Source organism: Mustelus asterias, chromosome 23 (genome assembly GCF_964213995.1).
Source record: "Mustelus asterias chromosome 23, sMusAst1.hap1.1, whole genome shotgun sequence".
Lineage (NCBI taxonomy): Eukaryota > Metazoa > Chordata > Chondrichthyes > Carcharhiniformes > Triakidae > Mustelus > Mustelus asterias.
Genome location: NC_135823.1, coordinates 20014862 through 20037213, shown reverse-complemented (window position 1 = coordinate 20037213; position 22352 = coordinate 20014862). Strand labels below are relative to the sequence as shown.

The following is a 22352-nucleotide window of genomic DNA, read 5'->3' as shown; positions in this document are numbered from 1 at the left end:
CTAGGGGGTCACAAATAGCTTCAGCATCTGGGTTGGGAAGGAAGCGGCTGGATAAAATTTCTGATCCTGATGGCTGACCACATCTAGGGTTGCCAACCCTCCAGGCTTGGCCTGGAGTCTCCAGCAGTTCAAGGTTAAAGTCCATGGCATTGCTGCAAATCAAGAAATAACTCACGGGGAGTGTGGGAGGAAACCGGAGCACCCAGAGGAAACACACACAGATACGGGGATAACGTGCAGACTCTGCACAGACAGTGACCCAAGGCCGGAATTGCTGTGAGGCAGCAGTGGTAACCACTGTGCCACCGTGCCGCCCATCATCCATTTTTCCATCCATTTTCTTTGAACACGTAGTTTCCGATTCCCACTGACACAGGCTGCCTGGTTTTTTTTTCAATTTTAAAGGGCTGGGTATTTAAATAACTTCACATCCTGACAGTTCTGCAGACCGTATCCACCCCACAGTAGCATTTACACCCTACTGTTAAATCAGTTATAAAAATATTACAGAAAGAGAAGACAGGCTGACGGATTGGGCAGAGCAGTAGGAGGCCATGTAGTGAAAACCTCCAGGAATATGTCGACCCAGAGTTGGCAATGCCAACTGCCAACTCCTTTTGGAATTGCACATTGAGAGGGTGGGGTGGCATATCAGATGTGAATGTGATGCTCCCCACACAGAGCTAATATACTGAAGAGACACCTTATGAAGACTCGCACCTAAAGGCACATAAGGGCAGCACAGTGGCAAGCGCAGCGCCAGGGACCCGGGTTCAATTCCGGCCTCGGGTAACTAAGTGTCTGCGTGGGTTTCCTCCGGGTGCTCCGGTTTCCCGGTTTCCTCCCACACTCCAAACTTGTGCAGGTTAGCTTGATTGGCCATGCTTAATTCACTCTAGTGTCAGGGGGATTAGGAGGGTAAATATGTGGGATTACGGGGATAGGGCCTGGGTGGGATTGTTGTCGGTACAGTCTCGATGGGCCAAATGGCCTCCTTCTGCACTGTAGATTCTATGATTCTATAAAAACTAGCTACTTGGGCTGGTAGGCAAGTAGATAGATGTGCAAAATCTTATATATTTGAGCAAACATTCACTTTTAATCCAACGTCTTTATTCCCTTTGTGCATAAGAAGGTTTGCAGCCCAGATCTCTTCAGAACGCAGTGATGATATACTGAGTTGCTGGAATGTTCTGTCACGTGCAGCCCTCTGGGAGCTGCCCTCGTTATGTATTCATGTTGAAAATAGCATGGTTCATGGAACTTAAAGTCTATAAATTACTGTATTTTTCTCCATGAAAATGTTACAGTTATAAATCCTAATTACCTATTCAGAATATCTCAGGTACAAAATGAAACGCTCGTAAGTCTGGCCTACACAACAGAGCTGGAAAAGATTACTTATGCTGCCTCCTGTTAAATTTATTAGCAACAATAAAACATGGCCAAATAAGACAAATAAATGTTAGTGCAACCCATGCCTCAATAATTTATAAGTGATTAGCACTACTGCTTCACAGCATCAGGGACCCGGGTTCATTTCTGGTCTTGGGTGACTGTCTGTGTAGAGTTTGCACATTCTCCTCGTGTCTGCGTGGGTTTACTCCAGGTACTCTGGTTTCCTCCCACAGCCCGAAAGACGTGCTGGTTAGGTGGATTGTCCATGCTAAATTGCCCCTTAGGTTAGATGGATTAGCTATGGGAAAGGTGTGGTGTTAGGGGATAGGGCGGGGAAAGGGCCTGGATAGGGTTTCTGTTTGAGAGTCAGTGCAGACTCAATGGGCCGAATGGCCTCCTGCACTCTAGGGATTCTGTGATTCTATGATTCTAAGTTGGTTCACTTGCGTGGTTGTCTCCTGCTGTGTTAGGTCCATATCACAGCACAAGTATGGCTAATACTACATTCTCCCTGTGTGGGTGCGTTCACAACACAATACATGCCCATTCTTTTCTTGTTTCCTCAGCTTTATTTTAGCGCAAATCAAACAACCAATCAAACTATATCAAATAAACTGAGGGACAAATTAAAGGAACATCCCCTTAAAGAGATACTGTCTGGACCAAATTGCAAACGGAACTTAAAACATTAAATCAAAACATTAAATTAAAAGGGTCAATATGGCAGCCCCAGTCCTTCCCGGTGCCTACTGGGCACAGAAGGCATCGACAGTGCCAGCTGACTTACTTCCTCAGGGATGCTTAGGCCAAGTTAAGGTGTTAGCCGCAGTCCTAGATGAGATCAACAATCTCAGCACAGACCCAAGGGCTGAATCTTGTGATCCTTCTTATCTCTTGGAGCAAACCTGTTGTTGCCAAAACCACTTAGTTATGTAAAGAGGTGGGGGGGCGGAGGGGGGGGGGGGTTTCAGTCTTTCGATACACAGTAACCTCTCCAGGTTGGAAAGCTTGGATCATTTCTGGAATTTGGAATGTTCTGGATTATAAAATGATGTTAGAAAGCCTAACAATAAGGGAAACACTGTAGATATAAAAATTGACCCGAAACATAAAACAGTGATAGAACATTCTAAGGCAGTAATAAAAATTACTTATCCAACTCCTATATCTTCCATATTTCTGCTCCCAAAATACAGTCCAGACAGTCAAGAGGCTGGATAGCCGGTGGGAACCCCACATTGGCTCTTTTCAGGAACGCTCACCAAATTAAATGCAGGCATTTGACTGGGCCTTCCCAAGGATCATGGACCCCGGAGGTGGTGCTTACACCTGCTCCTCAGTAGCTCGGTAGTGCCACAGGGAAGGTGGTGGCTGTTGATGGTATAACACCTACCTGAGGCCTTGGATCACCAAGGGACTCTGGCACATGTGAGTCTTGGCAGGAGCAGAGGGTTGAGGGGTATCGGCAGTAAGGGCTGAGGGGTGGCTCTCAGCAAGATCCTCCCTCCCCACTTCCAGATGCCAGGTCCCTCTGTCAGACACTCAGTACTTGACAACAAGGGACCTCCCAGAAGCCCGCAAGCCAACACGCCAAGTCTTGCTTTGTGGGCTCCCTGAACATTCAGTGAATGGATGGGGACCAGCGATGAAGGGATGAGACCCTAAAGTGGGCATTAATTATTGAACATGTTGGGCCATTAGAGTTTAGAAGAATGAGCCGCAATCTCATTGAAACATATACGATTCTGAGGAGACTTAATAGGATAACTACTGAGGGGTATGTCCTTTATCGGGAGACTAGAACGAGTGGACACTGTTTAAAACTAAGAAGTCTACCATTTAAGATGGAGTTGATGAGAATTCTTTCTCTCTAAGGGTCAATTTTCCAGGATGTTCACTTTCTCAGAAAGCAGTGGATGCTGGGTCATTGAGTTTGTTCACGGCTCGCTAGATGGATTCTTGATCGATAACGAGGGTTAAGGAGGGCAGACAGGAAAATGGAGTTGAGGCCGCATTCAGACCAGTCATATTTACTTGGCTGGCAAGGGAGAGTCAATGATCAGGCAGATTGATCTCCCAGGATGAGGCAATCCCATTGCACTCCAGCTGTGCTGACGCCTGCGATGCCAAATGCAGGATATTCGACTGCAGAATTTGTAGTAGTGGGGGACTGCGTTCGCGCTCTGTACATATATTGGCCCAATGGATAAGGCACTGGTCTCCTAAGCCAGGGATTGTGTGTTCGAGTCCCATCTGGGCTACAGCTAATTTTTTTTATGAGTGGCCCGGATTCGATTCCAGCCTTGGATCACTGTCTGTGTGGTGTCTGCACGTTCTCCCCGTGTCTGCGTGGGTTTCCCCCGGGTGCCCCGGTTTCCTCCCACACGCCAAAGATGAGCATGCGGGTTAGGTCGATTGGCCATGCTAAATTCACTCTAGTGTCAGGGGAATTAGCAGGGTAAAGGCGTGGGGTTGCAGAAGTAGGGCTTGGGTGGGACTGTGGTTGGTACAGACTCAATGGGCCAAATGGCCTCCTTCTGTACTGGAGGGATTCTATGACCTTATCAAATGGTAGAGTAGGCTTGAGGGGCCGAAAGGTCTTCTGCTCCAATGTTCTTCATTGATTACTTAGGGGCTTCAATTGGTGACGAACTGGGAAGACTGTTCATGAGCCTTCCCGCCATGGAATTAATTGGCTAGTGGCAGGAAAGTGGCAGAGTCTGCACCCACTGGCATCCCACCTGATTAAATGCCCCTCCCTCCTCACCACCACCAAATCCACAATGGAGGAGGGCATTAAGTTCCCTGGGGCAGAATAATACACTCCCAAATCGGGAGCGTTCCCCACATCCGGAGATGTATTGTTGGGTGTGAGGATGTTGGGCGCCATTCCCAATGTCATCACATCAAGCTGTCAAGCTGAAAAGTTTGAACTCCGCCCATGTGCACGGTAGCACAGTGGTTAGCAATGCTGCCTCACTGCGCCAGGGACCCGGGTTCGATTCCCGGCTTGGGTCACTGTCTGTGCGGAGTTGGTACGTTCTCCCTGTGTCTACATGGGTTTCCTCCGGGTGCTCCAGTTTCCTCTCACAGTCCGAAAGACGTGCTGGTTAGGTGCATTGGCCATGCTAAATTCTCCCTCAGTGTACCCGAACAGGTGCCGGAGTGTGGCGACTAGGGGATTTTCACAGTAACTTCATTGCAGTGTTAATGTAAGCCTACTTGTGACCCTAATAAATAAAAAGAAATGTAAATTATTCTTTTTTTATTCATTTGAGGGACATGGGTGTCGCTGGCTGCCAGCATTTATTGCCCATTCCTAGTTGCCCGAGGGCAGTTGAGAGCCAACCACATTGCTGTGCCTCTGGAGTCACATGTAGGCCAGACCAGGTAAGGAAAGCAGATTTCCTTCCCTAAAGGACACTAGTGAACCAGATGGGTTTTTACAACAATTGACAATGGTTTCATGGTCATCAGTAGATTCTTAATTCCAGATTTTTTTAATTGAATTCCAATTCCACCATCTGCCATGGCGGGATTCAAACCCGGGATCCCAGAACATTAGCTGAATTTCTGGATTAATATTCTAGGGATAATACCGCCAGGCCATTGCCTCCCCATCAATATCAACTGATAGTGTATTTAAAGTTGTTAATGACCCAAGTGACTGCCACGGTATGTGTGTTTGCTATAATATGCCTTCAGAGTCAGATTAACACCCTGTGTGTGGTTCTTGTTTTTTTAAAAGGGACATCTTGTTAGGATGGGTTTAAAAGCTGCAGCTGAACTCGGAGTCTCAGCTGAGCAGTTAGTAGATCTGTTGCTGCTGGGAGAGTTTGTGAATGGTCAGGCTCTCTATTTTAAAATGATTTTGAGTTAGAGGTCTTTTCTCGGCTGCTGGGTGTTCTGCTGAGCGCTGTATTTTGTTCCTGGCTATCTCCCAGGCCTGTAAAGTATCTGAGAGAGATGGGCATTGTGATCCCGCTTCTCCTGAAAAGATGTGTAAGCGTGCACTCATTAACAATTTCAGATTATTTTATGGCAGTCGAAGTCCGTGCCAGCCTGGATACTGTGCTCATCCGACATGTTTATCCTGCCAACCACCCACCTGCAACTGGACCAAGGCCATCGTCAAAGAAGCTGTGTCCTTGATGAATCATGTTTCCTGACTTTCCTCCTGCGTTCGCGAGCGTGCCCTCTGGCTCAGTCTGGCACAAGGTTGCACAGACTGAGGCCTCACTTACCTTGGCAACTCTCATTAGGTCATTGAGTTTTTTCTGGCACCGTGACCAGCCCAACACTGCTGACCTCCTCAGCTACCTCCTCCCAGGCTGCATGTGTCTGGCTCAGCTTCCTCTTCCCACCAGCAGGAGGCATCAGCTGCTCATGTTGGTCAGACACTACACGTAGGGGGATCTGAAGGAGTTGAAACTAAGGACTAGTTTGGTCTTTCCCCCCCACCTCTCCCCTCATTCCAATGGCACAGACATCCCTGGGGGTAAAAATGCAACAACTAGACAAGTCCTCCGTACAAATAAGCGTTCTGGTTAAAAAAGAATGCCACCTCTGATCAGTGCCAAGAACCCAGAATGCAACTCACCTTCGAAGCCTGCGAACTGCTTCATTATAAATGGTGTCCCTGACACGGCCCCTTGCCAGGGGACCCTTTAAGATTCTGGCCGTGACCTTGTTCCAGGACAACAACCTCAGAGGCCTGACATCCTGTCCTCCAATACTGACTGGACAAGATGAGGGCCTCAAACCCACCCTAAGCCCAAATTGATGTAGGCCTGAAATTTTCCATCCTGCCTGCCGCGGCAATCGTAGCGGGCGGGACAGAAGTCTTGGCGGACTATTTAAAGGTGTGTTGAACTCAGGCAGGAATTTCCGGTCTTGGGGTGTGCATGGCCGGACACCTCCGCCCATTATACCGGGTATGTTCCAAAGACGGACCTGGAAGTCGAATGGTGGAACCCGCCCTTGGTGCCTCAGGGTGTAGTTCAGCCCCTGATGTTTCCAAGCAAGAGGACCTAAAATTTCAGGACAATTCCCAGCCTGACAAACCTGATGATGCGCGTTATCATACACGAGGCTTGATGCTCAGGAAATAAAGGCTTTTATTTGCTGTAACAAAGCAGCTAACAATTATATACACGATCCCAGACTGAAGGGGTCCCAGCCAGAGCAGGGACCTTTATACCTCTCCCAGGAGGCGGAGCCCGACTGGGATGTACCACAACACTACAATACAAAGATGTAACAACCCCACCCTAACCCCAACAGCAACAAGTAGCACAACCCATCCCTAACCCAACAGCAACATATGTACATACTTGTAGTACTGGCCAGACCCTGGCTCAGTACTATCCAGTGGGAACCAACGATGGTTCACCACACCTGAGATGGAAAAAAGGTGCCCTACAAAACTTCAGAGTTTGGTTCTATGGTGGGGAGTGGGGTTATGAGTAGTGGGTGGCCCCAGATACAGAGCGGAGGCTGCAGGGCGCAAAGGCAGGTTGGGCGGAAGACAGAACTTTACCCGAGAGGTTACAGCGTATCATTAAAAGAGTAAAATGTTGAAATTTTAACAGAGGTCTGCCACTGCCTTTTTAAGCAATCATTATTTAGTTTAATGATGTGGAAATGCCAGTGTTGGTTTGGGCTGGGCACAGTAAGAAGTCTTACAACACCAGGTTAAAGTCCAACAGATTTATTTGGTATTGTGAGCTTTCGGAGCGCTGCTCCTTCATCATTTGGTTTAAGTATATGGGACGGCATGGTGACACAATGGTTAGCACTGCTGCCTCACAGCGCCAGGGACCTGTGTTCAATTCCTGGCTTGGACACTGTCTGTGCAGAGTCTACACATTCTCCCCGTATCTGTGTGGGTTTCCTCCGGGCGCTCTGATTTCCTTCCACAGTCCGAAATACGTGCTGGTTAGGTGCATTGGCCATGCTAAATTCTCCCTCGGTGTACCCGAACAGGTGCCGGAGTGTGGCAACTAGGGGATTTTCACAGTAACTTCATTGCAGTGTGAATGTCAGCCTACTTGTGACACAAATAAATAAACTTTACTTTTGCCTTTTTCAGAGCTTCTTTTGAACCTTTCTTTTCAGGCCCACAGGCGGATCTATTGTTGGGTGGCCAGCTGTAACTCATTGGGTAACGTTCTTGCCTCTGATGCAAGTCCCAATCCAGAGAATTGAGTGGGTAATGCTACGCTGATACTCCCATGCAGTACCGCAGGAGGGCTGCACTGTCAGATGGTGCTGCCTCTCAAACGAGACATTAAACTGAGGCCTTAGCTGCCCTCACAGATGTGAAAGATTCAAAGAAGAGTGGGGGGGCATGGGGGGGGAGTCTAAGCTCCTGTCCTGAGTCTAAAACTGCCAATCTGGTTACTATCTCAGTGCTGCCCGTTGGATCTTGCTGCACTGTAAATTGACTGCTGAATTTCCTATATATCAAGTTTAAGTTTATTTGTCAGCGTCACAAGTAGGCTTACATTAACACCGCAATGAAGTTACTGTGAAAATCCCTGAGTCGCCACTCTCAGACGCCTGTTCAGATACACTGAGGAGGCCATTCAGCCCATCGAGTCTGCACCGACCACAGCCCACCCAGGCCCTATCTCCGTAAACCCCATGCATTTACCCTAGCTAACCCCCATGACACTAAGGGACAATTTAGCATGGCCAATGCTCCTAAGCAGCATGTCTTTTGAACAGTGGGAGGAACCGGAGCACCTGGGGGAAACCCATGCAGACATGGGGAGAATGTGCAGACTCTGCACAGACAGTGTCCAAGCCAGGAATTGAACCCGGGTCCCTGGCGCTGTGAGGCAGCAGTGCTAACCACTGTGCCACCGTGCCGCCCAACACTGAGGACCTTTTGGAAGTAAAATTGGTTGTAAAGTGCTTTGGGAAATCCTGAGACTTGGAGAATTGCGACATAATAAACAGCAGGACTTTGTTCTTTGCTGTGTTGCTGATGCCTTGCCCTTTGGTGTTCCAAACGTGCAGATTTGATAGATCCTAATTGCCTCTAATTATACATTTTTTGAAGTCCTTATTTGTAAAAATGTGTCCCACAGTTGCCGTTCTGAAACTCTTGATGTGATTTGTAATAATGTTTAAACCTCCCTTGCGTGAAATTAAGGTGACAACTGCAGTAATTAAAGCAGACGCTCATAAATATTTTACCATTGATATTCTCTGTTACTCAGCAATTAAGAATCTCCCAGCTGCAAGACTGGAAGAATATTAGCAAACAGTGTACTTGATATAGGTTGGTTTCAGCAGCTGAGATTGAAGCTTTCAGGAAAAGCAAAACATAACGGGGCCGTAACTCCCTCAGAATGGCAATCAGCATCAGATTACCACTCTGTACCCATTTGCGTGTGCTAATATTCTGAAACTAGAGGCGGCACAGTGGTTAGCACTGCTGCCTCTCAGTGCCAGGGACCCGGGTTCAATTCTGGCCTTGGGTCACTGTCTGTGCAGAGTTTGCACGTTCTCCTCGTGTCTGCGTGGGTTTCCTCCGGATGCTCCGGTTTCCTCCCACACCCCAAAGATGTGCGGGTTAGGAGCATTGGCCATGCTAAATTGTCCCTTAGTGCCATGGGGATTAGCTAGGGTAAATGCATGGGGTTTACGGGGATAGGGCCTGGGTGGGCTGTGGTCGGTGCAGACTCGATGGGCTGAATGGCCTCCTTCTGCACTGTAGGATTCTATAACTCTATGAAATGCCTGCATCGCCCGGTGTTCCTGACTCAGGTCGGGTGAGATTCGAGCAGCTCAGCAGAGCCCTGGGTCCAGCGGCAAAGTGTAAACAAAAGGGGAGCAAAGGAACACAGACCCAAGTGAGCTTGTAGAATAGAATCAGAGAATCCCTACAGTGCAGAAGGAGGCCGTTCGGCCCATCGCGTCTGCACCAACAACAATCCTACCCAGACCCTATCCCCATAGCCCCGTGCGTTTACCCTAGCTAATCCCCCTGACACTACGCAGCAAGTTAACACATTCACTCAACCTAACCTGCTTATATTTGGAGTGTGGGAGGAAACCGGAGCACCTGGAGGAAACCCACACAGACAGGGAGAGAACATCCACTGCAAATCCACACCGTCACCCAAGGCTGTAATAACCCGGGTCATAGAATAGAATCATAGTGTCCCTACAGCGCAGAAGGACACCATTCAGCCCATCGAGCCTGCACCAACAATAATCCCACCCAGGCCCTATCCCCGTAATCCCACATATTTACCCTGCTAATCCCCTGACACTCGGGTCAATTTAGCATGACCAATCAACCTAACCCGCACATCTTTGGACTGTGGGAGGAAACCGGAGCACCTGGAGGAAACCCACGCAGACACGGGGAGAACGTGCAGACTCCACACAGACAGTGACCTGAGCCGGGAATCGAACCTGGGTCCCTGGCGCTGTGAGGCAGCAGTGCTAACCACTGTGCCACTGTTCCCGTTGCAAATAATAGGGCAGGGAGAAGGTAAGTGCCTGGGATTTGGGTGTTGGGGGGGTGGGTGGAGGGGGTAAGACATGATGGGATGAGGAGAGGATCAGTGGGGTGGGGGTCGGGTCAGGTCAGGTCGAGGGCTGTTGAGGGGTTGTGTGGAGTTGAGGGATTTGTGAGGGTTGCGTCAGGTTGAGGGATGTTGAGGGCTGGGTCCGGGATCAGGGTGTTGGGTACCAGCTGGGCTGGGTGTAGGGAGGTCAGGTCGAAGATAGTGGGGGGTATCCTGCAGGGACGGGTTTGGAGGTGGGAACCATGGGAGGGTACATAGTGGGAGCTGGTGGTGTGGGGGGTAGGGGGGAGTCACTTGGAGGAGTCGGGAGTTTGGGGGATGGGCCGGAGTCACTTGGAGGGGCCAGGAGTGTGGGGGGTGGGTGGGAGTCACTTGGAAGAGTCAGGAGTGTGGGAGGGTGGGTGGGAGTCACTTGGAAGAGTCAGGAGGGTGGGTGGGAGTCACTTGGAAGAGTCAGGAGTGTGGGAGGGTGGCCCATGCGGGGCTCAGTTTGGGTCTTTACAATAGTTACGCTGAAGTTAAAAGTGCTGTTATTTTTTCCAACTCTTTCTGAGTAACTATTAGCGTAACACTGGCAGAAACATTAGAAGTTAGCGATTTAAATCGCTTTGTTGAATGGTTCCGAGTGCACAATTGTCCAGGGAACGTTAGCACTTCTGAATAATTGCCCATAAACCCTTACCTGGGAACTTCCGAGAGGGATTCCCCGGCACATCCCCAAATCCAACGCTGGGGAGCCAGGAAGTTCTGGGCTTCCCACTGGACGCCACAGCCTCCGGGTGTCTCCGGCAGCCAGATTTCCGTCGCCGTCAGCTCCATGACAGAAATGAGCTGAATAAATTATTTAAATTTCATTAGCAGACCCACCCTGCCACCAACACCACACCCCCACCCCCCCACCATCAGTGGTTCACTCCAGCAGGGTTTACTATAGTTCCCATTGTGGGGAGCTGGCTGCCTGACCCCAGTGGAGTTAAGGTGGGGCAATCGAGGCCCCCCCACCCCCACAGAGGATTGGGCGTCAGGGGGCCAGGGGATACCCCTGGGCATTGCCACCTTGGCAGTGCCATCCTAGGCCCCCTGGCACTGCCCAAGGGGTAAAATACCAATGCCCAAGGGGCACCTTTGCACTGCCCACCGGGCATAGGACAGTGCCAAAGGGATGGGGCCTACCTAATGGAGGTGGGGCTTCTGGGGGCGATCTACGGGGGTGGGGAGGTGGGGGTGGGGTGGAGTCCCGTTGCCACTTTGCACTTCGGGCTGAGTGACAGGGAGGCCAGGGATCGGGGCTGGTCATCGGGGTGGGGGGGGTCAGTGTGCCCGGTGGGGGGATTGAGGCTGTGGAGGAGGGGGTGGACAGGACCGGGGAGTGGTGGTGGGGACAGAAATCGGGATGTGGGGGAGGGGGGTTCTTTGACACATTCCAAGCATGTGAAAAAAAATGCAAAACTTTCTTTGATTGCCAACCCGTTGAAAATAAAATGTAAGCAATGATTCATGCATGTAGATTGCGTGTACTGGCTATGAACTAATGCATGTGTGACTGAACACTGAAGAGGCACAGTTGTGTCAGTGTGAAAACAGGCCATCTCCAGGAATCAATAAACGAGCCTGAATTAAAATGGAACTTCTGAACAGAAACTGGATAATGCACCCTGCTCCCAGTAGCTCGTGTGATCCGTGCGGAGATTCTTCCTGTCTTTGCGCTTATCAGGTCAAGGACATCAGCACGCATACAGTTCTTATTACCATTGATCTAACTTCCAGATCTAACATTCCTGCAGGGTCACACATGTAAACATTGCCGAGTAGAATAAACACTGATCATCCCTGCCTTTGAGAATGATGCAGACTGATCACATCGGACTGCATGTTGGAAGGAGAATCAACTGTCCTGTTCCTTTCATGTTCCTCTGGATCTTTACTGACACAAATCTATGTTTAGCTCTTAAACTGTTGGAGTAATGCATCAGCATTCCATTTCATAGAATGACAGAATCCCTTACACTGCAGAAAGAGGCCATTCGGCCCATCGAGTCTGCACAATCCTACCCAGACCCCATCCCCCTAACCCCACATATTTACTCCGCTAATCCCTCTAACCTATGCATTCTGGGACACTAAGGGTCAATTTAGCATGGCCAATGCACCCAACCTACACATCTTTGGACTGTGGGAGGAAACCGGAGCACACACGGGGAGAAGGTGCAAACTCCACACAGACAGTGACCCGAAGCCAGAATTGAACCCAGGTCCCCCTGGAGCTATGAGGCAGCAGTGCTAACCACTGTGCCACCATGCCACCCATGTTACAGTGCCAAATTACAGTACTCTTGAATAATTTAAATAGTTAAATACCCAATCTGGGAGAAACAAATTTTCCTTAACTTCGTCTTGAATGGGTGGCCCCTTATTTTTGAACAGTGATCCCCTGGTTCTAGATTCTCCCACAAGAGGAAACACCCTCTCCACATCCAGCCTGTCAAGACCCCCCAGGATCTCATCTTTCAATCAAGTTGCCTGTTACTCTTCTAAACTCCAGCAGATACAAACGTAGCCCGTCCAACCTTTCCTCATAAGACAACCCGCCCATTCTGGGTATTAGTCTGGTGGACCTTCACTACACTGCTTCCAACACATTGACATCTTTCCTTAAATAAGGAGACCAATATGTACACAGTCCTCCTGACTTAATCTCATCAGTGCCTTGTATAACTGAAGCATAACCTCCCTACTTCGCCATGATGAAGCTGCAGCCACTTGGCACTGGCTGTGTGACCAGTAGGTGTCGGTACGGGGCATAAGGCTGCACGTGGGCCTGGTGTCCCCTGATCAAGTTTTGTACAAGGTTCATAGAGAAACAGAGAATCTTACTGTTATAATCTCATATAGAAATCAAAGAATTATCGTAAACTGAATTAGTGATCATTCTTATAAAATTCTTCCATTTCAAAAAAGATATTAATGGCAAAATGTTGCTGCCATTCAATAAAGCTTTCAAATGGAGAGGGAACTTTCGAGCCAATCACACCCCGTCACCAGCGAGGATGAAGAATTTGGCACTCAGTTAAATCTCCGCTCACTGTGGAGAATCTCACCGGCATGGAAGAATCCCGCCCCTTAGGTCAATGACACTTGTTATAAGTGGCATGAAAAGTGGTGGCACAGTGGTTAGCACTGCTGGCTCACAGCACCAGGGACCCGGGTTCAATTCCGGCCTTGGGTCATTGCCTGTGTGGAGTCTGCACATTCTCCCCGTGTCTGACTGGGTTTCCTCCGGGTGCTCTGGTTTCCTTGCACACTCCAAAGATGTGTAGGTTTGATGTGTGGTGGATTGGCCATGTTAATTTGCTCCTTAGTGTTCCAAGATGTGGAGGTTAGATGGATTCGCCATGGGAAATGTGTAGGGTTACAGGAATAGGCAGGAGAGAGGGCCTGGGTAAGACACTCTGTCAGAGAGTCGGTGTAAACTCGAAGGGCCGAATGGCCTCCTTCTTGACTGTAGGGATTCTGTGAAGTCAGGCTGTCAGTCCAGTGCTTAACAGCCACACACGTGAAATTTCTTAGTGTGATACATTGGCCCAATTATTTTAAACACATCAGAATTGGTTATTGACAGCCAGCAGAGGCCTGTTACAGCAGTAGCCAGAGGCAGTAAAAGATAGGAACCAAAAGACATCCAGCTAGTAATTGAGTTTGGAAAGATCCAGCAGATGATGAATGGTGGGAATAAGCAAAGGGAATGTGCATTCAATGTGAGGACAGGTTACATCAACATGGTTTATATTCCTTTGAGAATAGAGTGCTGATCAGATTGAAGGTTCCTGGGTGTGAAAGAGCAGATGCAGTTGAGCAATTTCCACTGGTGATAGAACCCCGAATAATCCCATCCATTGTCTTAATATCAAAATTTCAGGTTAAATCCGGAGGAAACATTTTCTCACGCAAGAAGGGGGTGGGGATCTCTCTTTCCCCCAAAAGGTTGTGAATATTGGGACAATTAAAATGTTAAAATTAGAATGAGACAGTTAAGAGGAAGAAAAAATGTCTTGCATTTATACAATCATAGAGTCCCTACAGTGTAGAGAGAGGCCGTTCAGCCCATCAAAACTGCACCGACAACAATCCCACCCAGGTTCCTCCCCCTCCCCACCGTCCTATCCCTGAAACCCCATCAATTTACCCTGCTAACTCCCCTGACACGAAGGGGAAATTTTAGCATGGCCAATCAACCTAACCCGCACATCTTTGGACTGTGGGAGAAAACCGGAGCACCCGGAGGAAACCCACGCAGACACGGGGAGAAACTCCACACACACAGTGACCCGAGGCCGGAATTGAACCCGGGTCCCTGGCGCTGTGAGGCAGCAGTGCCACCCCTTATATCGCACCTTTCACAACCTCAGGATGTTCCAATGGCTTTACAGCCAATCAGCTATTTTATGAAATATAGTCACTGATGTGGGAAATTGGCAGCTGCCATTTTGCACACAGCAATCAGATGGTCTGGTTTAGCTGTTGGGTGAATGATAAATATTTTAAAGTTTATTTTGTTTATTAGTGTCACAAATAGGTTTACAATAACACTGCAATGAAGTTATTGTAAAAATCCCCTAGTTGCCACATTCTGGCACCTGTTTGGGTACACTGAGGGAGAATTTAGCATGGCCAATGCACCTAACCAGCACGTCTTTCAGACTGTGGGAGGAAACCAGAGCACCCGGAGGAAACCCACGCAGACACGGGGAGAACGTACAGACTCCGCACAGACAGTGACCCAAGCTGGAAATTGAACCTGGGTCCCTGGTGCTGTGAGGCAGCAGTGGCTAACCACTGTGCCACCAGGAGTATTGGCAAGGAGCGCGGGAGCATTCCCCCTGCTGTTCAATGTCATGGGATCTTTTGCATTGATTGCGAGGGTAATTGCGAGGTGCTATCGAAGGACAGCACCCCAAACACCAGCCTCAATTTTGTACTTCAGTTTCTGATATAGGACTTGAACCCGACCTATGGTATATAGCTGGTACCCAGCGAAAACAGACACCTTAATCTGCAGCTACAGATACCTTAGTTTATAAGGGTATCAAAGGAATGAATCAAAGGTGGGTAAATGGAGTTGAGATGCAGATCAGCCATGATCTAGTTGAATGATGCAACAGGCTCAAGGGGCTGAATGGCCTCCTCCTGTTTCTATGTTGGTTTAACCATAAAATCATAGAATGGTTATATCACAAAAGGGGGCCATTCGGCCCATCATGTCCATGTCAGTTCCCTGTAAGAGCAACCCACTTAGTTGCACTTTCCAGCCTTTCCCTGGGGCCCCTGCAAATATGTCTGCTCCAGATAATGATCCAATCCCCTCTTGAATGCCTTGATTGAACTTGCCTCCATCACCCTGAGGCAGCGCATTCCAAATCCTAACAACTCCCTGTGTAAAAATAGTCTTACGTCGGTGCTGGCTCCCTCCCCACTCCCCCCAAATTAATTCCCTGCCAGACACACCCGCCAATGGGAACAGCCGTCCACTCCACCCAGAACCGCCCACATAAGCGAAAACCTCCATCAGACCTGCTCTCCATGAAGAACAACTTGATGCATAATTGGAAATTATGGTCACAGATGATGGACACCAATCTGCGGCTGAACAGATTAGAGCAGAAAGAAATAACTGGAATCTGGAAGATAAGAGGAGATGTTTGACAGACATCCTTGCTGGCTGGTTCACTGTGTTCTGTGGCCTGTTTATTGATTAACAACGGGAGAAGGATTTGCTATTTGTGTACTGATGATGTAAAACGCGCGTGTGTGGACTCTAAATTTAATCTCTCAAATTTTTTTGGCAGAGTTTGCCTTGTTTGATAAAATTGTGACTGACTTTCAGGTGTAACTTGCTGAGATTCCTGCAGTGAAATTCATCCGAATGAGTTTTGTCAAGAGGTTTGTGTAGTATGTGCGCACTTGTGGTCCGTACGTAGCTGCTGACGCTATGGTTTTTCCCACAGATCACAACATCCAGATTCCACAGCAGCTGCAGAGTCTCTACGCCATGTATTGGCAAGAGATGGAGGAGGGGACCCTGGACAGCCTGATCACCCTTCATACCATCACCTCCAATACACTGAGGGTAATATAACCACCGTTCTGTTAGAGTCATAGAGGTTTACAGCATGGAAACAGGCCCTTCAGCCCAACTTGTTCATGCCGTGCTTTTTTTTAACCACTAAGCTAGTCCCAATTGTCCGCATTTGGCCCATATCCCTCTATACCCATCTTACCCATGTAACTGTCTAAATGCTTTTTAAAAGACAAAATTGTACCCACCTCTACTACTACCTCTGGCAGCTTGTTCCAGACACTCATCACCCTCTGTGTGAAAACGTTGCCCCTCTGGATACTTTTGTATCTCTCCCCTCTCACCTTAAACCTATGCCCTCCAGTTTTAGACTCCCCTACCTTTGGGAAAAGATATTGACTATCTAGCTGATCTATGCCCCTCATAATTTTATAGGCCTTTATTAGATCACTCCTAAGCTTCCTATGCTCCAGAGAAAAAAGTCCCAGTTTATCCAGCCTCTCCTTATAACTCAAATCATCAAGTCCTGGTAGCATCCTAGTAAATCTTTTCTGTGCTCTTTCTAGTTTAGTAATATCCGTTCTATAATAAGGTGACTAGAACTGTACGTAGTATTCCAAGTCTGGCTTTACTTCAACAAGACGTCCCAACTCCTGTATTCAAAACATAAGATTCTCTCTCTGGCTATTTAGGGCTTTAATGATTCAATAAACATTTTAAAAACAATGCTACTAAGTTTTTTATGTTTACCAGGATTCTACAATCAATTAGGGGCACACTAATTGTACCAGGACATAGTATGTTTATGATTATACACAGATTGAGCAACCAACAGTGTATTGGATAGATTGTCAACACCATCTCGGGAAGACGATGGCCTCGTGGTATTAGTGCTAGACTATCAATCCAGAACCTTAGGTAATGTTCTGGTGATCAGGGTTCAAATCCCACCATGGCTGACGGTGGAATTTAAATTCAATAAAAAAAACCTGAATATTCTGAATTGACTGATCGCCATGAAATATTCATATTGGGGAGACCAAGTGGTATTATCACTCGACTATTAATCCAGAAACTTAGCTAATGTTCTGGGGACCCGGATTCGAATCCTCCCACTGTGGCTGGTGGAATTTGAATTAAATAAAAATATCGGGAATTAAGAATCTACTGATGACCATGAAACCATTGTCGATTGTCGGAAAAACCCACCTGGTTCACTAATATCCTTTAGAGAAGGAAATCTGCCGCCCTTACCTGGTCTGGCCTACATGTGACTCCGGAGCCATAGCAATGTGGTTGACAGGGGGATTAGCAGAGTAAATATGAGGGGTTACGGGGATAGGGCCTGGGAGGGATTGTGGTCGGTGCAGACTTGATGGGCCAAATAGCCTCCTTCCGTGTTGTAGAAATTCTATGATTCCTTCCTGGCGTTCCTTGAGCATGTTTATCATTTCACCAGTGATGCTGGACAAAGGGAATCCTCACAGAGGATAAACGATGTTCCAGTGTTTAATATAAGAAGTGATCTCCCTTCCCTCTTCACTCACCCCAAACCATTTATTTGACTCTGCTGCAGAACCTGCTTAACTCCTTAGCTTAAGTTTTATCGCAAATACAAATGGTGATTTCTGTCATATAACAAAACAGGAAAGAATGCTTTGCTTAGCTAGATTGAAAAGTTCCATTAATTATACACACAATGATTGACAGAAACAGAGGCCCAAAACAGAAATGGAATTGGAATCATCCACAGTGCAGGATTATTTTGACCATTTAAGTCCAGAAAGGATTCAGAAGGACCAACTCGCAATGCCGGGCTTATCATAACGATACATATTCTCACAAGTTTTTTAAAAAGCACGAAAGGGTGAATGGTCATTAATATGCCAGAAGTGGAAGTTATTTTTCCCAGAGTTTGAACAATAAGTGGCTTATTGGCTTGTCTGAGCTTTCGGAAAGACACCATTGTTTTGGAAAGCTCGGATTTTTGGCAGACTGTGAGGCAAGGATACGCCGGGTCAACATTTTGACCCAGAGTGAGAGATTTTTGTAACAGAACACAGGCACAAGAAAAGGTAGTCAAACAGCAAGGATCCTTGCAAGATGGTTGAACAGAAGGGGACTGCAGGGAGGTGAGGCAGTGTCCTGAGCTGTAGGGTGAGACAGGTGTAGGATGATGCCACCAGATGCAGACTGGTTATTCCGTTTAATCATAGAATCAAAGAGTAGTTATAGCACAGAAGGAGGCCATTCAGCCCATTGTATCTGTGCCAATTCTCTGCTAGAATAACTCAGGCAGTCCCATTCCCCTGCCTTTTCCTCGAGCCTCTGCAATATTTTGGATAATTATCTAATTCTCTTTCTGAAGCAACAAGTTGAATCTGCCTCCACCACACTGACAGACAGTGCACTCCTTTGATTCGCGATCCTTCCACTAGTGGAAACACTTTCTCTCTGTCAGTTCTGTCCAAACCCCTCATGATTTAGGACACCTCCTTTATCAAACCTCATCATCACCTTTCCTTCCCTGAGGAGAACAGCCTCAACTTCTCGAATCTATCTTACGGAAGTGGTAGCATATTAGCAAAGTTACTAAACTAGTAATTCTGAGGCATTGAATAATCATAGAATCATAGAATCCCTACAGTACAGAAAGAGGCCACTCGGCCCATCGAGTCTGCACTGACCACAATCCCACCCAGGCCCATAGGAATAATACACTGGAAACATGAGTTCAAATCCCAGCTTAACCATTAAGTGAATTTTAATTTATTTAATTTATTTTAATTTTAGTTTATTTGCTGCCTGTATCCAATTCAGCACCATGTTCCACTTACAATTTGCCCCCTCACTGGCCTACATTCTCTCAGGCCCCCAGTCCCTCAAACCTGTCACCCTGTGTTAAAATTCCTTCATGACCCTCCCTAACTCTGGCACTTCCTCCAGGCCTATGGCAATCCAAGAACTCTTTGTTCATCGCAAATCCCTTCACTCCACCTTTCGCAGCCGTGTCTTCAGCTGTGTAGGCCTCAGCCTGTGGAAGTTCCTTCCTTCCTCTCGTCACCTCCTGAAAATCTAGCTTTTTGACCAAACTTTCAGTCACCCTCCTAATATCTCTTTCTTCCGCTGAGTGTGGATTTCTGTCGCTATGCAGGGCCGTGAAGCACCTTGGGAATTTTCCCACATTAAGGCTGCTACAATAATGCAAGTTGTTGTTGTACCACCAATGGTGCTGAGGGATTCTGACCGAGGCTGTTGACGTTCACCTTACTGGGGAAACAAACGCCGCTCAGGACATGGTCTGGCCTACATGTGACTCCAGAACCACAGCAATGTGGTTGACTCTCAACTGCTCTCTGAGATGGCCTAGCAAGCCATTCAGTTCAAGGGCAATTAGGGATGGGCAATAAGTGCTGGCCAGTCAACAATGCCCACATCCCAAGTATTAATAAAAGAAATGCAAGTCTATATTTTGAATCTTCTCTGTTGCAATTCCTATGTTTTTAAGCCTATCTGACCTTCACCCATGCCTTTCGGTGTGGAACTGAACCTCAAAACCAAGCTCTGTCTCCTCTGTTTTCAAACAGACGGGAGAAGCGCATGTGTAAAGCTTGCCGATCTTGTCCCGATCTCAAAAACTGCTTCATTATGGCCTCCGGGTCTCTCTGTTGAATACGTAAATATTCATATTGCGGAAACGATGGCCTAGTGGTATTATCCCTAGGCTATTAATCCAGAAACTCAGCTAATATTCTGGGGACCCGAGTTCGAATCCCGCCACGGCAGCTGGTGGAATTTGAATTCAAAAAAAAAAAATCTGGAATTAAGAATCTACTGATGACCATGAAACCATTGTCGATTGTTGGAAAAACCCATCTGGTTCACTACTGTCCTTTAGGGAAGGAAATCTGCCGTCCTTACCCAGTCTGGCCTACATGTGACTCCAGAGCCACAGCAATGTGGTTGACTCTCAACTGCCCTCTGAAATGGTGGTTAGTGATGAGCACTGCTGCCTCACAGCGCCAGGGAGCCAGATTCAATTCCCAGCTTGGAGACTGTCTGTACGGAGTCTGCACATTCTTCCTGTGTCTGTGTGGGTTTCCTCTGGGTGCTCCGGTTTCCTCCCACAGTCTGAAAGACGTGCTGGTTAGGTGCATTGGCCATGCTAAATTCTCCCTCAGTGTACCCGAACAGGCACCGGAGTGTGGCGACGAATGGATTTTCAAAGAATCATAGAATCCCTACAGTACAGAAGGAGGCCATTTAGCCCACCGAGTCTGCACCGACCACAATCCCATCCAGGCCCTATTCCTGTAACACCATGTATTTACCCTGCTAATCCCCCTGACACTAGGGTCAATTTAGCATGGCCGATCAACCCAACCCGCACATCTTTGGAATGTGGGAGGAAACCGGAGCACCCGGAGGAAACCCACGCAGACACGGAAAGAAAGTGCAAACTCCGTACAGACAGTCACCCAAGGCTGGAATTGAACCTGGATCCCTGGCGCCGTGAGGCAGCAGTGCTAAATACTGTGCCACCGTGTCGCATAAATTCACAGAAACTTAATTGCAGTGTTAATGTAAGCCTACTTGTGACAATAATAAATAAACTTTAAGTTACAAATGGCCTAGACTATTAGAGAGGGCAATAAATGCTGGTCAGCCAGCGATGCCCATATCCCACGTAAGAATAAAACAAACATATGGCTAGTGGCAGTTACCGCAAAATGCTTTGTTTACAGAGTTGCTAATGCTACTGTAACCAGGATAGGCCTGAATCTGTAAGCCCCCTCCCTCACACTCCACTCAGCCCAGAGTATGGCTCTAATTGTGTTCTGCTTGACCTCATCATATTCTTCCTGCTCTGAATGACGTGGAGTTTTACAAAATTGCAGACACATACTTTCCAGTTACAGCCGACACTTCCTCACTGTTCATCCCACAGGATCGCACTCTTCTGAATGTTGCCCGTCAGCTGAACCTCGAAGACTATGTGCTGGCGCTGGAAGGAACCAAAGACGATATAAGGCCAAGGACAGTTCATGAGAACAGAAAATTGCTTCATGCTCGGGCCAAGGACTCACTGCCGCCAATACTCTCTGAACATGACAGGTAACGTTGCAGGAAGCTTTCCAAGATAATTGTCATGTTCTCTATTCAAACCAACAGAAATATAAACCAGACAGCGAGGCAGCATACAGCGGGGAGGGGAAAAATAATGTCTCTGTTGTGTTTATTTGAATGGAAACTTGATTGTGATCTTTGAAAAAATAACTGATCAACACTGGACCCTTCACCTCATCCAGATTGTTTATTTTTCCTCTTTGGATGCTGGGCGCACTTTCATTCTGGTGTATATTATTGTCAAACCCATTGACGCCAACATTGCTCAGAGTTTAAAATCACAAGCCATCATTCTGTTTATATTTCTTACTGAATAATTTAAGTGTTCATCCCCCAGCTTGCAGATGGTGCAGCCCAAATCACACCCAATCATCTACTGCATCATTTATTTCCAAATGAGTGAGCACAAGAGCAAAACCAATTGCCCCTGTTTAGGGTTGCCAACTATGGCTAAATGTGTTCTTGGAGGTTTCACCATATGACTCGCCCTCACTCTCCAACCATTGGTCAGTCAACACCTCCATCCCTGTGATGCGGTGCCTTCCGACACCAATTGGGAAGCAAAAGGACACATTATAAGTTCATAAGATATAGCAGAAGAATTAGGTCATTCGGCCCAGCGAGTCTGCACCGCCATTCGATCATGGCTGATATGCTCCTCATCCCTATTTTCCTGCCTTCTCCCCGTAACCCCTCAACCCATTACCAATTAAAAATCTGTCTAATTCCTTAAATTTACTCACTGTCCCAGCATCTACAGGGTAGCGAATTCCATAGATTCACAACCTTAAAGTTAATTTGTTAGTCACAAGTAGGCTTACATTAATACTGCAATGAAGTTACTGTGAAAATCCCCTAGTCGCCACACTCGGGCGCCTGTTCGGGTACACTGGGAGAATTTAGCGTGGCCAATGCACCTAACCAGCACGTCTTTTGGACTGTGGGAGAAAACCGGAGCACCCAGAAGAAACCCGGGGAGAATGTGCGGACTCTGCACTAGCAATGACCCAAGCTGGGAATTGAACCTGGGACTCTGGGCACTGTGAGGCAGCAGTGCTAACCACTCTACTACCGTGCCCTTTGGGAGAAGTGGGTTCTCCTTAACTCTGTTTTAAATTTGCTTCCCCTTATCCTAAGACTGTGACCTCTCGTCCTAGAATGTCCCACAAGAGGAAGCATCCACTCCACGTCTACTTTATCCATACCTT

At 47.6% G+C, this 22352-nt stretch overlaps 1 protein-coding gene and 1 non-coding gene across 4 annotated transcripts in view; both read left to right on the top strand.

Moving 5' to 3' along the window:
- The window catches only part of LOC144510550 (kinesin-like protein KIF19), a 187372-nt gene that overhangs the window by 134956 nt on the left and 30064 nt on the right, over nt 1-22352 (top strand). For all 3 annotated transcript variants that reach the window (XM_078240072.1, XM_078240071.1, XM_078240073.1), the window contains 2 exons: nt 15947-16068; nt 20966-21132. In XM_078240072.1, the coding sequence (XP_078096198.1) occupies nt 15947-16068; nt 20966-21132 (289 nt within the window). The remainder of the gene's footprint in view (nt 1-15946; nt 16069-20965; nt 21133-22352) is intronic.
- LOC144510952 (U1 spliceosomal RNA) lies at nt 3429-3589 on the top strand. Its single transcript, XR_013500718.1, has one exon. It is a non-coding gene; the product is annotated as a U1 spliceosomal RNA (small nuclear RNA).